The sequence below is a fragment of the Telopea speciosissima genome, chromosome 9, assembly GCF_018873765.1.
Source record: "Telopea speciosissima isolate NSW1024214 ecotype Mountain lineage chromosome 9, Tspe_v1, whole genome shotgun sequence".
Lineage (NCBI taxonomy): Eukaryota > Viridiplantae > Streptophyta > Magnoliopsida > Proteales > Proteaceae > Telopea > Telopea speciosissima.
The window spans coordinates 55,886,063-55,908,351 of NC_057924.1; the positions used below are offsets into that span (position 1 = coordinate 55,886,063).

Sequence of the window (22,289 nt, forward strand, 5' to 3'; positions counted from 1 at the left end):
TAATGGTCCAAAATTTACTTTAGGCCATAAATGTTATCCAACGGATAAAATATAAGTGGTCGAATTGACAGAAAAGGCAGAAATAAGATTTTCACTATTCCATCAATCTTCCAGTCTATAGAGTTCCTCCCTAACCCCCCCCCTCTCCCGGGGAAGAAAATCCTGATTAGATCTTTTGTTAAGAACAGTCGAAAGGAAGAAAAAAAACTCCTCTTCCAGTGGGGTTCAAGTAGAAAGGAAGAACAGTTATCTAAATTTTATTAAATGAATAAAACTTCTGATATGTACCAAATATATAATTGGATAGGTTTTCAATAATCTTAATGAGAAAGCTCTCCGCTTATAAGACACGATTATGAAGGAGCACCAGGTTTTAATGTTATGTTCATACCAGTGCCACAAAGTTGAATAATATTGCCAAGCTGCCAGTTTCTTCCATTTTCAAATGATTAATTGGTTAATTTAACATCTATAAAGGAAATGCTAAACCTAACCTTTCACCTCACCCATGCAACAGTTCCCTTCCCCCCCCCCCCCCAAAAAAAAAACACCCACCCCCTCTTCCTTCTACAGCAACACCAACACAAGGTTCCCTACTAACTTTTAGCCAAATCTGGCTCCTGAGACACCATCTACTGCAACTCCCTTCATCTCTCACCACGATGGGTTGCCCATAATATCCACCTCCAGCCATCCAAGAGGTTCTAGTTTCGAGGCCGGTTTCAACCCTAGGCAAAACCGAGATATCCTAGAATTCGATCAAAACCTGGGATTTTCCTGGGCCAATCAAAACTTAGGCTTTGAGGCCCAGAAAATGGGTTTTTTATTCTCTTTTTTTGTGCTGCATATTTCTACCATCTTACAAATATTTCATTAATTAAAAGAAAAACACCCAAAATGATACTTGTCATTTGGACCCAAGCTTGCTAGTGTGCGCTAGATGCTACTGTACAGTGTATACTAGCCCTATTGGGGAAAAAAACATTACCTTCAACCTCCAATCACGCAAATCCAAACTGAAGAAAAGAAGAATGAGTAGAAATATGCAAAAAAGTGGGAAGAAAAGTGATTTGGCCAAATTCCAAGGAGCAGTGTCGAAACCAGTTTCGACAATTGGTTTCGCCTCGGAACAAGATAAGCAAAGCAAACCAATTGTATATATTTCAAGATAAGAAAAGCAAACCAAATAACCAATCAGATACCATAGTAGAAACATGGTAGAGATTCAAGAGAGAGCATCAAAATAGAAATATTTCAGTATAAGTCCACAAACAACCAAAAACTCTGCAAAGAGTCCTAACCTTAATTTGAGGACTACGTCGAACAGCTACATGCCCGTTCTTGTTCTTTTATTTGTAAACCACTAGCCAAAGCAGCCTCGGCATTTTGAAGATCCACATAAGCACTTTTTTGTCCTGTGCTGGGTTCCACTTGTCCCATAATCATATAACAACTCTGTCATGGGAGGAATGTGTTTGATTGCATAAAATGCAATATGCAGATATGATCCATCGTTGTGTTCATGTAGGACTGGCAGCCAAAAAACATTTGGGGAGCAACCATGGTTCATAAAGCGAGCTACATTCCCAACATTCTTTGCATTTATGATGATGGGCAAAGGCGCTTTGTATTCCTTGTTCATATTAACTTCTTTTTCTTCACCTAGTAACTCCGGTATGTAATTAAAATCGGCAGGCTGTTCATAATTGCAGGTAGCATCAAAAGTGTAATCATTATCTTCGAGTTCATCATTCTCCTCCTCTATCTTAATCTTTTCTATGACTTCACCAGCATATTCACAAATAAAACCGCCTGCACGGATTGGATCCCAGGACCGCAGACCCCAACCTCTGTCTTTGGTTCTAAACACTTCCAGCCGCACTTTCAAACCATTTTGGGATGCTCGGTTCAAACAGTGAGGCTGGCATTGGCATGAAGGACCACATTCATGAATCACAGGCTTCCAACTGACGAGAACCCTAGTGGCAATATATGGTATGTCACCGCCATTTTTTTTAATGCAAGAACAATCACGATTACCTGATGAGCATACACCTTTGCACTTGCAACCAAACGAATATTCATGCGAGTTGACTGGTTTTGCATTCTTGAGACCAGGGAAATATGAGAAATAAGCAGGTCCTTTCTCATCATCAACATCATTTACAAGAGAAACAGGTAAATTTTCAACGCCTGATGTTAAGTCTGGCAGAATAAGCCCCCGCCTAGCAGTGAAACCTTCCTTCCATACTTGGATTGATTTCCAAATGGCAAATCCAGCAGCCTGTCCGGGTTCTCTTATCAATTTGTACTTGAAAACATTGCCACCTGACTTACCTTTTTCCGTCCACGACTCTTTAATTTTATACAGACCATCATAGATGTAGACCTTCCCTGTTGAATTACCTACATCCTTCATGCCACGAATGACTCTTACCTCATTACCCCGACGCAAGCTTTTCTCTAGAGCAAGATTACCCCTTTCAAGCTTCTGATCAACCACTTCTTTACTTTTCTTATTTGTATTTCCACCCTGACCACTGTAAATCAAAACATCCCCATCATCCACATCACCCTCATAACCTCCAGAAGATACAATGCTTACAGCCACATGCTCTTCTTCCTCGTTAAACTTGAGACTAGTATAGTCGATTCCAGCCATACTCTGACCATGCAATCCTACCAAGCACATCTCCATCCTGAAAAAGAAAATATCTCCGATTTCAACTCCAGAAACAGCTCCTATTCTCTTCTTCACGTTCGTTCTAAGACCATTGTTCATCAAAATTGCACCAGCTCTTAAATCAGCTCGTCTTGTCCCTCCAGAGGCTGGATCTTTTGCATCTTCAACTTGGCAAATTCTACGCCTGATCGCATCAAATTTCATAACAATAGTCTCAACTGATTCAGTATCAACACTAGCTGCCAAAGATAACCTAACCTCCTGGCTGTTCCTTAATCTTTTGTAGGATGACTTACTCTTCTGTCTCACCCCACTACTAGTGGCTTCAGCATCGGTATTATGAACATTAGGATGAGAAAACTGCAGTGCAGGTTGCTTTAGGTTGTCACTGCATCCATCTTCTGTCACTGATCGCACAGAATCACCCTTGGTTGCACTTTCTTCTTGCAAATCATGGAATTTGGAGCTCTTCCTCGATGGCCCTGCATCACCATTGGCAGAATCTGAAAAGACAAACGGCATTGCAGGACGCGGTGTTCTATATGAAGGCATCGTTGCAGATGGGGTTTGCACAGGGTTGGGGTAAACAAAAGGACCTGCTTGATTGGTAGCTCCACTAGTGGTCTGAGGGTGTTGCTCAGGTGGCCTTTGATGTTCTGGAGGTACACAGAATGGATAAAATGCAGTAAAGCCTGAAGGATATGGGCCAAATGGGGGCGCATAGACAAAGGGAGGACCTTGAGGAGGGTAAAATGATGTGAACCCTTGTGGAGGGAACACCGGAGACAAACAACGCAAAGGCTTCACATCCAAGACTTTTGATTTATCAAAAGAACCTGGTGAAGGTACAGAGTCTGAATCCAAACCTCGTTCCATTGATTCCCCAACCCAGATAGGAATGGAAAAATTCTTCAAAGCGTAAAAAAACCCACCAACTAAATCCGCTGATTTATCTCCTTCCTCTCTGTATTTTAGATTCTTCACTTGCTAAATAATAGAATCTGACACCCATAATACAACAACAACAACAATATGGTTACAGCTTCCACTTCTGATCTACAGATTAAAAATGTATTGCAGAAATGCTATAAATCTGCATCCAAACAAGAAGGGGGGGAAAAAAAAGGGAGAAGATAAATGAAAAACTACAGACAGACAAGGCCCTTAAACGTTGATATAAGAGCAAAACATGCACTAGATTCAGCGATTCGAGCTGAAACTACAGAAATTCAAAGGAAATGAAATTAGCAGCATCGTATGGTAGCTAACCTTCAAAGCAATGTCAAACCGAAGAGAAACCAAATATTTCCACGAAAAATGAATCGTTTTGCAGCGTTCCTAATATGTATCAAACGAGATCACCAAACTTGAAAGATACCTTTTTAACATCAACAGTTCAAAACATCAAAGGTACACAAAAACGAGCAAGAGAAAACAGAAGTATCTACATGGAACAACGGAACCCTAGCTCGATTATTCGCTTTACTTCGACTTTTCTAGGGCTCAAAATCGTTCAAAAACTGAGGTTCTCTCTCTCTCTCGCCTTTTCTGTGTTTCAGTTTTGCTTCCTCGATACTCGAGTCATTTCTTTTACTATATTTTAAAGCTTGATTCATGACATATGTCGGCTATTTCTGACAAGTGGATTTTGAAGTTCTATAGACGATTTTCAACCGTTGGATTTTTTGTCGGAATCTGAAAAGTACGTTACGCATGAAACAGTAGCGAATGAAGAGATGTTGTAGAGTTTAAATATTTTTCTCATTTTTTTTTGTTTTGGATAAAAGATGTCGTAGACGGGACGAAAGACTGTCCAAACTCCAAAGTGGGACACGCTTTTTCGAGTACATGCATGTCATTAACATTCAATCCAGTGGATGAAGCTATCATCAACCCTTGGTTTAGAATCAACTGGGATTGGTGCCATGATTGAGTTAATATTATGAAGCCAAAATGTTTTCTATGGGTATCTCGGGAATTTTAATCCTCTCCTGTTATAATACGGTGCTGTAATGTATCGTGCAGTGGTTGCAGAGGTCATGTACATCATGTGGGGCCCATTATGTCACATGGTCTTTGCATCACCGCATGATGCAGTACAACATTGTACTGTAACAGGAGAGGATAATGATTCGTATCTCAGAAAATTATCCCCTATAATTTTCTGTCGATCCATTTCCCACAAGTCCCTCTAATAAGGTTGGACCCACCAGAACAGACGAACAGTGTGATCAAGCAAGGGGTAGGGCGATCGTTTCCCCCTATAAGAGGACTTGCAGGAAATGGACGGGGATAAAGATCCAAGTATCTTTGTACTAATGTTTTTTTACCAAGTATTGGACATTGGTGCACATTGAGAAGAGTTGATCCGCCGACCAACCCTTGGGCAAGCTTTTAAGCGAACATTGCCAAACTACTAGGTCAAGACCCAAATGTTGATTGGTCTCATACCAAATTTCCCTTACATTTCATAATTTATCCTCTCATATATATGTTTATCCTATGTGTTTAAAATATTTCTTTTTTTTTTTTTATAGGAAAAATATTTCATTTTCACCAATTGAAAAACTGGAAAACTATGTTTTGGCTGAAACTTGGCATGATTAGGGCCTTCCAAAAATTCAACCATATCTAATGTACGACAAAAAAACTAGGGTATCAATCAAAAGATACCATCTCAACCTATTAGAACAGAAAAATATTTGCATATTGAAGTTACATATTTGTACTCTCATATAATGATTGACAATTTGTTAGGTGTTTTCGCATCTGTGAAAACCTAGCCCTGCTGCTTGCCCCTGTGTGCTCACCTGATCGCAATCCGCCCATGTCTGCTCACCCTCCCTTAGAGGTGTAAGTTTGGCCTTGTTAGTCTGAGACCGCCTTGGTCCACCCTGAGCCTAAATAGGGTCTGGGCTGGATTTTTCAACTTCGAGGGCGGGTTAGGGTTGAATTTTCAGGCCCTGGGTCAAGGTCTAGTTGGGCCAGGGTTGAGGCTTCGGGCTAAGCCCGACCCGGTCCTATGTTAGGTTATGCTTTACAATTTATTGTTTACATTTTATAATTTTTGTTTAGTATCTAATTATTTATTGATTTGCCAATAAAAGGCTAATTATATTGAATGAAAATATTTACAATTTTAAGATTGGGCTAAGGTTTTTTAACCAAAAAAAAAAAAGTCAAATCGTCTATTGAGTATGAAACAAACCAATACCCAATCACTTGTGTCTCATTTTTTTAATGCATAAGACGACGTAAATGGCAAAAAAGTAAGGTAAGTCAAGGCCAACCAAGCCCTACCAAAAATCAAGGTTAACCCAGCCCTTGATAAAAATCAAGGTCAATCAAGGCCAAGCTGGGCTGGGCTGGGCTGAGCCCGACAGGGTTGGGCCTGGGCTGAGCCCAACAGGGTTGGGCCTGGGCTGAATTATCTCAGTCCAACCTAGGGTCGGGTTGGGCTCAGGTTGAGCTAAGAGGACTCAGGGTTAGGCTAGGGTTTTAAAAAACCTAGCCCAACCTAGCCCTATTTCACCCCTACCCTCCATACAAGACCCTATTGTCTCTTTAACCCAAACCCCCACCCCCACGGTGGACACTTCAGTTTTTCAACAAATATTCAGATCTACAACCCCACAAAACCAAGAATCACAGCTCCTCTAATAGGAAGAAAAGCTTGACTTACATATGTAGGTTTTGGAGCTCTCATCAATTCATCCATCTACAAGCTCTAAAACCCTGGCAACCAAGTAGATAGGAGCACTAGTGCCAAGTCTCAGTGCATATCTGCCCTTCTTTAAGAACATATCAACCCTTCCAACAGGAATTGAAAGCCTCCGTCTTCACTAGGGGTTAAACAGGATCGGGTTGGGCCGGGTTTTTTAAAACCCTAGCAGGCTTAGCCCAACCTTGAGTCCTCTTAGCTCAACCCAAGCCCAACCCGACCCTAGATATCTCAACCCAAGCCCAAACCAGCCCGGCCCTGATTGACCTTGATCGGACCGGGCTGGCCTAGGCTGACCCTGATTTTTACTGAGGGCTTGGTTGCCCTGATTGACCTTGATTTTTTCTAGGGTCTGGTTGGCCCCAACTTGCCCTGCTTTTTTGCCATTTACATTGTCCTATGCTTTAAAAAGATGAAACACTTGTGATTGGATATTGGTTTGTTTCATACTCAATTGACTATTAGACTTTTCTATGGATCAAAAAACTTAACCCAATCTTAAAATTGTAAATATTTTCATTCAATAGATAATCACACATTTTTTTAAGTAAACCAATAGATAATTAGATTCTAAACAAAAATTGCAAAATGTAAATAATAAATTGTAAAACATAACTTAACATAGAGTCAAGTCGGGTTGGGCTTAGCCCGAGGCCTCAGCCTTGGCCCAGCCCAACTCTGACCCAGGGTCTAAAAATTTCAACCCTAACCCGCCCTCAGGGTTGAAAAATCCAGGCCAAACCATGTTCAGACTCAAGGCGAACTAGGGCGGACACGGGCTGACAGGGCCAAACTCACCCCTAGTCTTCAATGACTTGGAAACACGCTTCATCTTTGTTGTCCCTTTTCTCCCTCCATTTTGCTTCGTCGTCTTCCCACTCTCCATTTCCACCTCCCACAACCACACCCTCTCTCCCTACCCGTAGCTTACCTGCAACCCACTTGACCCCAGCCCACTTGAACCCAATCCCCCAGCCCAATTATTCTACTAGGCTCACCCATCCATTTCCTTCCCTGTTTATGGCAAAATCAGATGTTACTCGGCCTATTAAGACCAGTCTAGATGGCACCAATCACACTCATTGGGCCCAACAGATGTGCAACTTTCTCATGGGGCATGATTATGGAAACGTGTCACTTTTGAGAAAAACGTTCCATGACAACGTCTTGCTATCGACACCAGTCAGACCGTTAATTCAGATTATTTTCAAAGCTCTCTGACCAGGAATAATAAGTTAAGGGACAATCTACTTCTGATTTTACTCAAAAATATCATTTATTTGCAACAAACTAACTCCACTGGAACCTACTTGAAAATTTAAGAAGGATGTGAGCAATCTTATTTGTTACAGTTTCTCATGGAGACTTGAATATTTTGCAATTGTTTGAACTTTACTATAATATTAGGGGTAAATTACACTTTACCCTTGGTTTTCAAACGAAACTCAAATCACCTCCTGATTTTTGAAAATACTCAAATCACCCTCTGTATTAGACCCCAATATGATAAATTAGTCCCTATCGTTAGTTTTATGCTGTCAGTGATGATGTCAGCCAGTTAAAAAAATTTAAATTCCTAAACTACCCTTGACATCCAAACATAGATTTTGAAAGCTAGTATTGTAAATTTAATTATGATGTTTTAGTACAAGGGTAAAATAATCCTTTCACACCAATAACTAACAGCAGACCAACACCGTTACTGTAGAGGGGGACTGATTAGTACTTTAAAAAATTGGAGGATGATTTGAATTTCGTTTAAAAACCACGGGGTGACGTGTAATTTACCTTATTATTAGACTCCTCTCCCTTCAGTAAATGCTTCCCTACCTAAGTTGTTAGCGAAAGAAACTCGAAATCATACTTCTCGCTCTCTAAATATTGATGTTGTTCTTGCCACCCTTGAGTTGCCTCGAATTTCCATGGGTCAGACCAATTTGATCCAAGATCGTTGCAATTATTGTCATGAAATGGGTCACCTAAAATACAGCTCCACAGCATACAGCGGCATTGGTCTTATCTAATTCTGGTTCTTATACAATGACAACTCCTCCATCTGATTTGGGTTCTCCTATTGCCAATCCGACTGGACTCTTTTTCGAAAATAAATGTTCAAGAGATCTTCAATAAGGCTTTGTCTACTTTGGGTAATAATTCTTCTACTACTACCTTGTCGACCATTTCAAGTATCTCTTTTTGGTTCATTGATTACGGTACTTTCAATCACATGACTTTTAACTTTTAACATGCTGTCTAATTCTTTTCTAGTAGCTTAGTCTCTTTTGATACATATTGTTCATGGTAATATTTTGAGAGTTAAGTCATATAATACAATTCAAGCAATTGATCAAATCTTTATTCCTTTTGGGTTTTTTCTTTTTTTTTTGAATTCCTAATTTTTCCATGAATCTACTCTTTGTTGGTCAATTATGTGATCAAAGTTTTCTTGTTCTTTTCCCTTCTTCTAGTTGGGTTGTGCAGGATCCTTGTACGTCTATTTATTTTAGGATGGAGTTTTCCTTCAATCATAGCAAATGAGAATCCATTCACCGTGGCAGGTTCAGATGTGCACAGGATATCAGAAGGATATTTTGAGAAATATGCTAAAACCCTATAGGGATTTTTGCCTTTCAATCACTTTCACCTTTATTTTATACAAACTTCATCCATCAACTCTACTGTATACCATGCAAATCATTAATTGTCGATATACCCTTGTGAATCTTAAAACCTTTTAAAATGCTACCCCCCCCCCCCCCCAAACCCAAAAAAAAAAATGGTCACCATTAAGTGAAACTTCCATTGAAATATCCTATTCTCTTTTGAAAATAGGCAACATGATGGAGGTGGGGGTAGACAAAAGCAGGGTGAGTTGTAAGCTAAATTGGTACTTTGAAAGGTTTTAAAAGTGATGATATTTTAGAAGGATGGAAAAATTTGACAGTTTTAATGGTGATATGGTATCAAATTATGAAGAAAAGTTCTTTGTGGGGGAGTGTACCACCCATACCCAGACACAGTGGCGGTGAAATGACTACCCTGCCCCTTATGAAAGGCAAAAATCTTATTGCCAAGATGCTTCTGCATGTACTCTCATTGGCCCCCATGCATGCACAAGGGCCACTCTCCCGAAGATTATAGTGTGATGATGAGGTGTATGTAAAGCAGATTAACAAGTTGAGGTGTTACAGTTTACAAAAATTAAAAAAATAAAAACTTGAGATGTTGTATGAAATTGTAAAGAAATTCAAAAGACATGGAATCTTAAATAGGAAAGGAAAGACAAACCTAATTGTAATGTAAATCTTTAAATATAGACTCTGATTGTTTGGACATAAATTTACTTGTGAAAAATTTATATGTAAAATTTCACATATTTGAAAATTTTCAATGTTTGTTTACATAAATTAACAAGTTGAGGTGTTTACAAAACAAACAATGGAAAATGTAATTTTACGATAAAATTTGTTTTACCGACTGTAAAAACACTAATTTACTTAGAAGAATTTAAAAGTTATTTTTTCAATATTGTTTTATATGATAGAGATGTTTATATTAGGATAAAAATGGTGTTCTCTATAAGTGTCTCAATACATGCATTTCGAGTGAAAAGTCCGTTCTTACTATATTTAATACAAAATTTTCTTATTAACACTGGTCAAGTTGTCAAATAATTTATAATCTTATTTTTTTTTCTAATGAGGGTAACAATATCATTTCACAAATTCACTTGAAAAAATATATATGACAATGATATCTCTTGATAATGACATAATGATTTCTCATTTTTAAAATTATTTTTGAAAACCCTAATATACCCCTTTCTTAAACAACTTTTGGTAATTAGACAAAAGACAATTAAAAGAAAGGAAGCACTTTTCTGTTTGGTAGTGTACCCTACGCCATCTCTCTCCTCCTCAAAAAATGGGCTCTTTTCATATAAGGAAGAGAGAGATAGACTCATGGGAGTGCTAGCATAGGTCACACTTCCGGACAAAGTTCTTTTTCCCTTAAAAGAATACGATAATTTCTAAATACACCGATAGAGGTGTCATTCAGAAACTCTCATTTAACAATCTAGTTTGATTCCTTGATTGCATCAGATTCAAAACTTGTTAGAGACCTTAGGGCCCATAATAATCATTTGATTTAACCCGATGTTGATGTGAGACAAATATTAAGATGGTGTAAAGTGTAAATTATTGCATTTATAATAGGAGTCTAATAAGTGAAGCAACAATAAAAGACAAGAAAGATCAGTTGACTTGATTATGTAATTTCTGGCATGGTTCAAGTGAGAAGTGTTAAATGACATAGAGATGATTAAAGATTATTTGGTTTTAACTAGAGAGGAAATTGATGGATGCTGGCTGTAATTTAATAATAAATTAAGTATAATTTAAGTTAAATTAAGTGAAATTTAAGTGAAATTTGCACCAACTCCAAAAGTTATGCACCAGTCATCCATAAAAAAAAATAGGGTAAATTATAGATCACCCCCTGGTTTTTTATTGAAACTCAGATCACCCCTTGGTATTTGAAAAAACTCAAATTACCCCCTCTACAGTAATGGTGTTAGTCTACTGTTAGTTATTAGTGTGAAATGACTATTTTACCCTTGTACTAAAACATTAGAATTCAATTTACAATACTACCCTTCTTTCATCTTCAACCTAAAATACCCCACCCCTTCCCAGCAACTCCGCTAGCACCACCACCAATGCTGTTGCCGCCTTTGCTTCACCCTAACCCTATGGTCCATAGAATACGAAGAAGCGCGGTGGGTCAGGAGGTCCTGAAAATCTCTGTTGAAACCCTATGACACCCGGGTCTCGAATTGGATTAGGAGCTTCACCTTCTCGTCTTCGTCGGATCTTGCAAAAGTTTAGGTTAAGCATGACTACCATTTGTTTATCAACAAATATCGATTGCTGGTTCGTCTCAATATCAAGCAAAGCATTGAGAAACGGGACGAAAGAGAAAACATTTTGTCACTCAACATGTGTGTCGAAACCCATGACATCAAGGTGATTTGATTAAGAATCAGTGGCATTTCAATATGTACTCAAGATAATATCTAGTAGATCGACCATAATCTCTCGAAGTTTCCTCAAGTTTAAGAAATCCGGACTCCGGACTTGGCCTGGGGCAGATATTTTCCAAAGGCGTATGAGGATTTAATTCAGAAACCATCTCTCTCTCTCTCTCTCTCTCTCTCTCTCTCTCTCTCTCTTTGTTTTCTTTCTTCTTCTTCTTTCAGTATAATTTTCTAGAGATTTACGAGGAAGACTAAAGAGAGCTTCTTTGTTCTCCTCTGTTTCGTGTTGATTTCGATATGTTATACTAGTCTCAGATTCATCTCCATCGCTTCTTCTTTGTTCTCAAATCATCGGAAGAGATGGATTGGGAAGGGGGATCCGACGAGTCCTGCTACTATTCCGTTCTCGGGATCAGTATTGAGCTCCAACAGAGCTTTAACGACGGAAGAGTCTAGCAGATTCGTCGCCTGTAAATTTGCTTCCCCTGCATTTGCATACCTTCCTTTGCTTTTTTTCTTTTTTCTTTTGTAAGCCGACTGTAACGTCCGTAACGACTACTTCTCCATGTCTTGCTCTCTTGGCGTCTGTTTCTCCGGCGCTGGAGGAGCACCTCGTTGGAACGACCTAGCTGTACTTACACTACATTCATCCCGATCCCCTGGTTTCTTCTCTCCGGTGAAGTTCAGCTTGAGAATGAGTTGCAAGTGAGAAATAGAGTGGTCTGAGGAAGAAGATAGGATTTGAGGTTTTTAGTTGTAAGGGTAAAATTGTAAATCAACATTGGTAAAGGGTAGTTTAGGAATTTAAATTTATTTAATTGGGTGACATCATCATTTAACAGCATAAAACTAACGTCAAAGACTAATTTGGCATTTTGGGGTCTAAACCAGGGGGTGATTTGAGTTTTTTCAAAAATCAGGGGGTGATCTGAGTTTCGATTGAAAACCAAGAGGTGATCTGTAATTTACCCAAAAAAATATGGTATTGACTATCCCTGAGCCGAGCCTGGGAACACTTTAAACCCTAAAAAACACCCAAAGCTTTTGAGTACTTTATCAATGAAGAGCATTCATGACCATGGTTTGAGGAATTGGTATTAAATTCGTCAATTTGTATTGGTATTGATGGAGACTGATATCGATTTTTTATCGATCTTATATCGATGGATTAGTACGAACAAGGGTGAATATGTAAAAAAAATTCAAATTTTCAAAAGAAACAAGAGTAAATCTAACCGATACAGACCAATTACCAAAACCATGTTCATGACAAAAAAATCCTGGGTTTTATAGTTCCAAAACTGAATAAAGTAGCTGTGCCTTTTCTTTTTAAATCCTCATCGATGTGTACCATTTGAGCTGGTTTTCAGCATGACATTTCATTCTTCACCAAGTAGGAAAGATTTGACCAATTCGGAGCCTGACAGAGTTGTTTTGAGAGGCACGACTTTGGCCCTATTTACATCCAAGTCAATTAGGAACCTCACTTGTTAACAAGCTCCTAAAGTCAGTTGGGCGGCAGCCGTGCCATTTCGTTTCATAACAGCGTCCGTAGACATTCTTTCACGATGTGGAGATGTTTAATAGACACCTTTTCTCTTTTCAACTCTTCTCTAATTTTGCATAGTGTAATTAGGGTTTCAATCATAGTTTCCTTTTTATGAAAGAACTAATTATGGAGATTATGATTTAACAGACACGATCATCCCAAGTAGTGTGATCCAAAAAGGTAACATTTAAGTTATCTTTAATTGCACTAAAAGACAACACTTCAAAAGGTATGACCTGAAAATCCTAGTATTAGAAACTTTCATTACTCATTCTCCCCCATAGTACTAACATCCAAAATAGACCTCATAAGTTATAACTCCTATTTTATAATAGAGTTAATTATGGAGATTATGATCTAACGGACACGATCATCCCAAGTAGTGTGATCCAAAAAGGTAACGTTTAAGTTATCTTTAATTGCACTAAAAGACAACACTTCAAAAGGTATGACCCGAAAATCTTGGTAGTAGAAACTTTCATTACTCACTCTCCCCCACATTACTAACATCCAAAATAGACCTAAGAGGCATAGAATAATACCACCGCAATAGACCCTAATCCATTGTACAACAATATGTATGGGAGTGTCAAGACTAGTGGTTGGACTAAAAAACACTTAAAAAACATTTGAAACAATATTTAGTTAATATAATAATAAAATAAAATATTTTTTTGCAAATAATTTACAATTCAACTACCGATCCTGGACTGGATTTCAATCAGTCACAATCTGATAACTCTTTGACTTGAATTTTCTCCTTAGATCAACAATGGAAACCTTATTGAGTGTCACTCGTATTCACATTTATATATATCTTGTACACTAAGTGACCGGTGTGTAGTGATGATAAATCATTCAGAATTGGGCTTGAAAGCATAAAGCATCTCTTCTTCGAGTGCATTTTGATGTCATAGGTTTGGGGTGGGGTGATATTTTTCAGTTCTGTTCTTCCTGTCGACACCTTTGCACAAACATCACTTTGGCAGCTAGTTGAGGCAAACCAATTTGGGGTCCAGACCACATGGTGTTATCGACACATAAAAACCGATGTGTTGTACCGCAATCAAATTATTGCTGGATAAATGAGAAGTGCAGATGTTATGTACTAATTAGCCTTGGTCGTGTAGCATGGTTTGAGGTATTAGATCTGATTGGCTGAATTTGGCCAGATCGGATCAGTATCGGTTGAGATTGATCCCGATACCGGTCAGATCCAGTTGTATGGACAGGGATAAAAATGTAAATAAACTAGTTTTTTTGTATAAGAAAACAGGGATAAACGTGTCATATTTGCTCGAGTTTGGACTATCCCCAATCCTAATTAATATAATCTAATCCGATCCAGCCAATACCGAGATCATGAACCATGAGTGTGAGAATCTTTAAAATTTACATCTATCATCCTTGGGTTTACAAACAATTATGTCTACCACCTCTAGAGTTTTGAAATTATTTTTATACCCCTGAGTACTAAGTTTTGAAAGAAAATGACAATTTTGTCCCATAAAAAAAAATTTATAATAAATAAACCCACTCCATCCCAACCCTTGCATCTCCGGCGACAATTTTTGCATCTCCGGTGATCACCTGCTGCTCCGTCCCATCCAATGTGTACGTCGGAGCCACGCTACCTTCTCTCTCCCTCTCCCCTTCTCCCAGTAGCCTCTCGCTACATCAAGCTGGGAGACCTCAGAGATTTTCACGGATCCCTTCAGAGACCTCCGTTGCAAGGGATTTCAAAATTAAAAATTGAGAGGATAAAGAAGCCCTAGAAATCAGGGCTTGCCCGTAATGGAACGACTCTATTTCTGTTTGGTCCACTTTCGATAACCCAACGGACGCAATTATTCTAACCCAGAATTTCACAACTGGAATGGTTCTTCGATCTGGGTTGTCATGCGAAATGTGGAATAGTGAAAGAGTAAAATAGCTGAAGATTAAATGCACTCATTAGATAGATGGATATAGAGAGGCCGGGTTTGTGTTATATGCAATAGTCCCACATCGGTCCTATAAGGGATTAGATGTGGGCATATATAATATTGGGTTCCCTCCCCTTGTAGACCAGTTTATGAGGGTGAGTTCTTCCAATCGTAACATTGGTGCTTTCATTGACCCGTCCTTTGCGGTTGGCTACTTGGGAGGGGCAACCTGGTGCCAGAGTGCGAGCCGCTAGGAAAGGACCACCTGCCACCGGAAAAGGGTCCTGGAGCAGAGTGGAGCTAGCTAGAAAGGGCTACCTGATCCGGAGTGGGCCGACGAGGACGTCGGTTGTTAAAGGGTGGGGTAATATTATGTGCAATAGTCCCACATCGGTCCCATAAGAGATTGGATGTGGGCATATATAATATTGGGTTCCCTCCCCTTGTAGACCGGTTTATGAGGGTGAGTTCTTCCAAACGTAACAGTTTGGCATTTCTTCCACTACAGAAATTCATTTGCTTTGCAAGCACAAGAGTTTATCCAGTTGCTTATGAAAGCTTACTAACCATAGAAGATGTAAGAGGTTTATTATTTTTCAGCACAACACAGTGATGGATAATACATGCGGAGCACTCATGGAGACCAATGAGCATACAAGATTATAGAGGTGTTCTTGGCGTAGCTGGATCCATGGTTGTGGATGCTGAACTCTTGATGATCCCTGTCGCACACGGACTGTGTTGGTCTTGTCTACCCTCTTTAACTCTATTTTAGGTTTTCTCAGCAGCAATCACTTAATGGGCCAGTGACAACTATTTATAGTGGTGAGAGAAACAATGCTTTAGGTCCACACATAGTAACTGGACTCATACCATTAAACTAAACCGGTTTTATTAAAATAGAAGTGGGACTATGCCAGCCTACCTTGTGGAAATCTTACAATCTCCCACTTGGGTTGCATATGTCATAAGTTTTGATTTTGAAATCCTTTTAAAACGACTCTCCAGTTTAGACAAACTGATTGTGGCCATAAAAGATAGTGTTGAATGGGGTACACATTAAAACTGATGCCTTGGTCCGAATGAAACTACAAACATCCAATAGTGCAAATCGTCACATCTAAAGAGACATGGGGCCTAACACGTCAAAGTGTTTATAGCCTCACCGACTTGGGCTGTACAGTATGAGGGTGTGGTATGGAAAATGAATGAGACCGTGATCAGCATGCCAATTTCCAAATTGGTCCAGGCTCGGAAACCAAATGAGCCATATGAGACAAATACTGGAGGTCTCATTTATCATAAGCGTCGCCCAAACGCAAACACTTCACATAAGTAAGCTCGTTGGAACTGGGTCCAAATATCCCAACATACTAGTACACGTCCTCGAAACCGAATGAGGCTCTTCTAGTGAACAAAATGTGCGTGTATTTACTTAAGGCCTCAGATACCATAGGAGACAAATACATCACATAGCCTCAAATATTTGAAGGAGGCAAATAACCAAGTGTATACAATAGAATCTGCATGCATTTACTTAACAATTGGATGTGTGTGTATTGATTGGAACCTCGTATACCGAATGAGGTAAATACACCACATATGACCTCAATTAATTCTCGATGAGGCAGTTAATCAAGTGTATACACATAAACAAATGTTCATAATAAAGATACATGTATATTCCCAAGAATAAAATATCACAAGAGGACAAGAATGTGAAATCAGTTGCAACTATATACATAAGCAAAACTCCCACTAATAAAATGCATCAAAAGAACTAACAAGTTCCATATTACTGACATACTCCTGAAAACTTTTGGAGTCAAGTCCTTAGTGAGAGAGTCAACAATCATACTATCTGTAGTAATGTACCATACTGAGTTTTGTGACTCACATACTTTCTCTCGATCTAACAAGGAAGTATGAATATCAAAATTCTCTAAGTTAAAAAATTCCTCAGCCATAAAGTTTAAACAGTGACATCATAATAAGTCACAAACTCTTGCTTGCATAGAGAAAAGCAGTCGATGTTTATAAGACACTCTCTTAACATATAGCACCATCTGTCATCACAAACAGATATCCACATATGGTCTCTTAGGTCATCTTGACAGTTACCTAATGTGCTACTCCAAGATTATTCAAATATCAACCCATATGTATTCTTAAGGTTACATTGAACTACCAACATTAGATGCACAAAGAGTATTATTCATCTGAGTTCACTGAGTGTTTATAAATCTATTTTATTTCATAAGAGGTCTCTGGAGACAAATCAAAGATACATATAGTCCTATTACGGTGAATCTTAATGCATAAACATAGGGGTGTCAATACCCAACCCGAATCGTTGAAACCGGTCCGCACCAGCCCGAACGAGGCCGAACCACACCGGACCGAACTCTTAATGGTTCGGGTTCGGTTTGTGGATCCAGAGAGGTAAACGGTTTGGTTTGGTTTGGGCTAGCCCGACGGTGCACCGGTAGCCAGAAACCGTTAGGCCGAACCCAAACCGAACCGACTTAACCCGATAAATAAGTAAATCAATAAATGCCTAATGCCCCATTGCCCCCTAAATGTGTTGTGATAGTTTCTCACTTTATCTCATATCCTTTGTTAGTGATTACCCAACCAATTGTATCCATAGGCCATAGGACATAGGATACAAAGATGCATTGTATTTGAAATATTTTATGTACTTAAAAGAGAAAGAGAAGAAAAATTAGCACTAACCAGACCTTACTAGTTATATAAAACCGGTACCAAACCGAATCCAAACCAATATCAACCCGTTATCATAAATCGAAACCGACACGAAACAAAACCGCACCGAAACCGAAACCGCATCGAAATCGAACATTTCTTAATGGTTTGGTTTCGGTTTCTATAAAAGTCCCACCGAAACCGAAAAGCCCGAACCGAAACCGGCCCGAACCGGCCCATTGACACCCCTACCTAAACATATGAGGCTTCACCAAGATTTTCTTATCAAAATGGTTACTACTATTTTGTCTCAAGTAAAAGGGTAACATCATTAACTGCAGCAAGAATATCATCAGTATAAAATGTAAGAAAGTATTATCTAACTCCCACTGATCCTTAGATAAATGTTATCAAACTAAGACAAGAATAACTTAACAATATACCATACAAGAAAACCTATCAAGTATCTTATTTCCATTTAACTCGACTTGTATGATATAATTTATAATATATATTCATAAACATACTCACACTATTATAAGAACTGGGTGTAAACAACACAAAATCCATGTAAGTGTTCTTTAAAGCTTGAGGAAACTTCGAGAGATCATGTCCATAATGTATATTATGACTTTCAGACATAATCGATTCGACTCCTCCCATTTTTCATAAAGACTTTTATGTTCAATGGAGCTGTCAACCAATGGCTTGGGAGGTTTGTCAATTCTAAAATGGTAAAATCCATTCTCACTGTAGCCACAGAAAATATAAAAGAATTCGTTCTATTCCCTAAATTGGAACCATTCAGGATTTTGATGGAAGATAATTGGGAAGTTAAAGCTGGTAAACATGATCACATAAAATTTACTAAAATGTACAATATGTAATAACTGAAGGCATATCTATATCCCAATAATATGACTGCAACTGATTAATTAGGGCTTATTAATCAGATTTATCCCAATTTTATTTTCAGTAACTGTAGAAAAACATAAACTGGAGAAAGATCCTGCGTCATCGGGGTCACACTTGTGGTGGCAAGATCGCCCAACACGCAATGGAATATCTCACATGCAAGGCGAGACGCTTGCAACAACACCACTCTAAAAATTCCGTCAGCTGTGGTGGCAAGACAAGAACCTCCAAAGTAGCGAAGCCCAAAACGTCACCCTCACACAGTCAAGCGAAATCGACCAAAAGATGACTCACTTGTGGTGACAAGAGCACATCATTCATCATATGGTTTCTCTGACCGCAATCCATCCGAATAGTCAATGATGATCTCACAATCTAAGTAACTAGCCCACTAAGTGGAAGCATAATCACTTAAATCATGAATCTCATAGACTTGGATTGCTACTGAATGCCCATTTCATTTCAATAATCTTCATCAATATTGCTTCTATCATAAAACACACATAGCCAATATATTTACATAAATGTCACCTAAATTGATCTTTTCATGACGTTCAGAATTATCACAGGATGCCAACATCATGAATAGGCTACATGCAATTCCTCGTGACAAAATCGAATGTCACAAACTATATAACACCAATGAACAAGGCAAAATACATCAAGTTGGCTAAAGATTAATAAAAAGGCAAGTGTTTTGCATATAAACCAATGTGTAATGCATTCATCACCCATAGTAGGATAGAATTCTATCTTCCTATGGTGATACCATAAGAGAACTTCATATAAGATCTAAAACTTGTTCACTATTGAACAAACCAACCTTGTTCGAATCTATGTCTTAAACCAAAAGATCAAAATCGGTCCAAATCAAAAAATCATACTGGCAACGAATGTACTGGCAAAAAAAAAAAAACAAATTGACGGACCGGATTATTGAGTCAGCCCAAACTCGTGGAATATGATGACAGAAAAATAGTGCACAATCGTAGGACTGATAAGTCGATAGACTCATAATTATGACATTGTAGAGGTTCCAAAATAATAACTGTAAGCACAGAAAGTAATCCACAAATGTTTCTTGATAAATGATTTTCAAGATCAGAAATGATATATAAAACCAATCAATAGAAACGATTTCTAGAAATAAAGCCAAACACAATGATCATAAGGTCATATCTGAAATTCAGAAAATTATTTCAATAGCTTAAATCGTATGATTTCTGATTCACTTCCATAAGTAATTTTTTCAGTATATTTCATTAAAACTATGATGGAAGTATTTAATCTGTAACTTTATAAGTCCAAACTCACTACTTTAATGATTCAAAACCTCAATTATATGTGGGCATCATCATATCCACCTTGTACAGGAGTTACAAAAAATTAAAATTTCAAATCCTTCTCATATTTATAAAATTGTCTACAATAACTTTATGAGATATAAAATGATGGAACATGTGGCAACAATATCCCTTCAATGGTAAACTTGTAAATATCAGACATTAAAGATGTGTTTTTTTCAATATCACAAATAACCAAAAGCATACATCACTGATTATAATACCTCATGACAATACAAAAAAGGTCACGAGTTCCTTATGTATTATAATACATTTATGCTTTTACTTACCGCCTTGTGACTTACTTAGATGTCACAACCTTAATGGCACTGAATTCACACTCAGAATAATAAAAAATGTGATGTTGCGTATTGTACATGTATGTGACATAGCATAACGAAAAATGAAGGATAAATGGTTAGCCAATTAAACAACCAATATGCACCAAAATTTACTTTATGTATCCAAACAACACCTTAAAAGACCAAAATGATACTTAATGCTGCCAAACGGACCCTTATGTGGGAGTTTAATTTAATTGTCTCTCAAATTGAGAGTATACTTTAACACGTTCCTGACACTGTATGGAATATCAAATTACCCTTGACTCAAATTTTATACTCCCACCAGTTCAAGGTACTCTTTAAATTCATGATCAAAGCGGTTCAAAAATGGCTTAAAATAGCCTTAAAATAATTTAGAAAATCACTTTTATTAAAACTGTTTTCAAAATAGAAAAACTTCAACCAATGAAAAAATTTTCTGAAATGTTTTCATGAATAATATCAACAAAAAATTACTTCTGTAAATGGAATGAACCAAGTATTTTCTACAAATAATCCATAGCCTGAATTGAACCAAAACAGACAAAATTGAGCCAAAATCTGAACAAAGTTCATAATTACATTGTCCCACTGGTCGAACCATATAACTGGCTCAGAGTACATAATTCCATCCTCCCACCGGTTCGACCAGTCAATATGACAATATAATAAATATGGTATGAAACAATGATAAGCCTTTAACAAAAAAAATTAATACATGTTTATATTCATACTACACATTTTAAATTTAATGGACTTTATAATAATAATAAGCCACCAAAAACATCCAATGGGCTCATTTTATTTTCATTCAAAAAACCTCTTTAGGCATGTAACAAATACAATTGAAATAAGACTAAGTGTTAACATGCCATGCATAAAACTCCTCTCTAGTGCCAATTTGAAACATAACGAGGTACAAATCAAACACTTGTTCCTATTGGAACACCACAATGTAAAGGCACTGCATCATGGTGACAATAACAAATAACCACGAGATATACATCACATATGTGCTATTGTTACAATGTTTGCCATCAAAGATTTGTACTGTAAGATGGAACACAAGAGTATGAAACAATTAATATATATATATACAAAATATTTCATCATGCCATTACTAGATCCAGCAAGTAAATAATTTACTATCATAATGGCAATCACAAAATCTCACTATGTGAAAATTGAAAATACATCAGAATTTTTTTTTTTTTTTTTTCTAAGTGTTGGAAGTTATGTGTTCCTTATCGTGATAGATAAAAAATAGCACAAGGTATAAACAGAATTGAATCCAAACTGTTAACTATTTCTCTTTATAAAAACAGAAAATAAATTAAACAAACCTCTATTTCTTTATCTGTTTATAATAGAAAACAAACCAAATCAATTTCTATTTCTATTTCTGTTTTTTTTTTTTTTTTTTGGTTATAGATTCAATTTATAAAACAGAAAAAGTGAAAATCAAACCAAAACTATTTCTGTTTCTCTTGTTTCAATTTTTGTTTATAAAACAAAAACAAAACCAAACTTCTTTATGTTTCTGGTTTTTTTTTTTTTTTTTTTTTTTTATAAGATTCTGTTTTATGAACCGGACTAGGCCCAAACCGGATAATTCATCACAAAACCTGTCAGACCACCGGGCAACGTTCAAACCGTTGACGACCAACGGTCCATTGGGGTCGGGTCGGGTACAAAACGAGTTACCTATTCGGGTTTCTGGGTCGAGTTGTCGGGTCGACCCAACCCGAGTACACGTTAGCATTACCTGGTTGGCGCACTTTAGCAGAACCCATTAACCTTTAACCTTTTTTATCGTTTGACTTTCTCTTTTTAAATTTTTAAAAAAAAAAAAAAACTCTAAATGGGGGAATTGGATGGGGAATATTCCCCCATCTTCTTCCCCAAAACCGAACCTGAAAACAAAAAAAACAGATTTTAGGGATTTAAGAAAACCCACCACCATTCGCCGTTTTCGGCCGTCGGACAGAGGACCAGCGACCCGGGAAGTGACCGGCAAAGGACCTCCTCCCGCCGGCAACCACAACCCCGGTGTCAAATGCTGGTAACACCCCCCCAAAAAAAAAAT

General features: G+C 37.8%; 1 protein-coding gene across 2 annotated transcripts; it reads right to left on the reverse strand.

The window, feature by feature from the left end:
• Positions 1-1,338: 1,338 nt before the first annotated feature.
• LOC122640460 (histone-lysine N-methyltransferase, H3 lysine-9 specific SUVH1-like) lies at positions 1,339-4,175 on the reverse strand. Of its 2 annotated transcripts, XM_043833666.1 has the most exons (3): positions 3,953-4,175; positions 3,280-3,776; positions 1,339-3,165 (listed from the first exon to the last, which is right to left on the reverse strand). In XM_043833666.1, the coding sequence occupies exons 2-3, from the start codon at positions 3,557-3,559 to the stop codon at positions 1,364-1,366; spliced, it is 2,082 nt and encodes a 693-aa protein (XP_043689601.1). In that variant the 5' UTR covers positions 3,560-3,776; positions 3,953-4,175; the 3' UTR covers positions 1,339-1,363. The 2 variants fall into 2 exon arrangements, with proteins under 2 accessions (XP_043689601.1, XP_043689600.1); XM_043833665.1 differs by having other exon boundaries at positions 1,339-3,776.
• Positions 4,176-22,289: the final 18,114 nt, after the last annotated feature.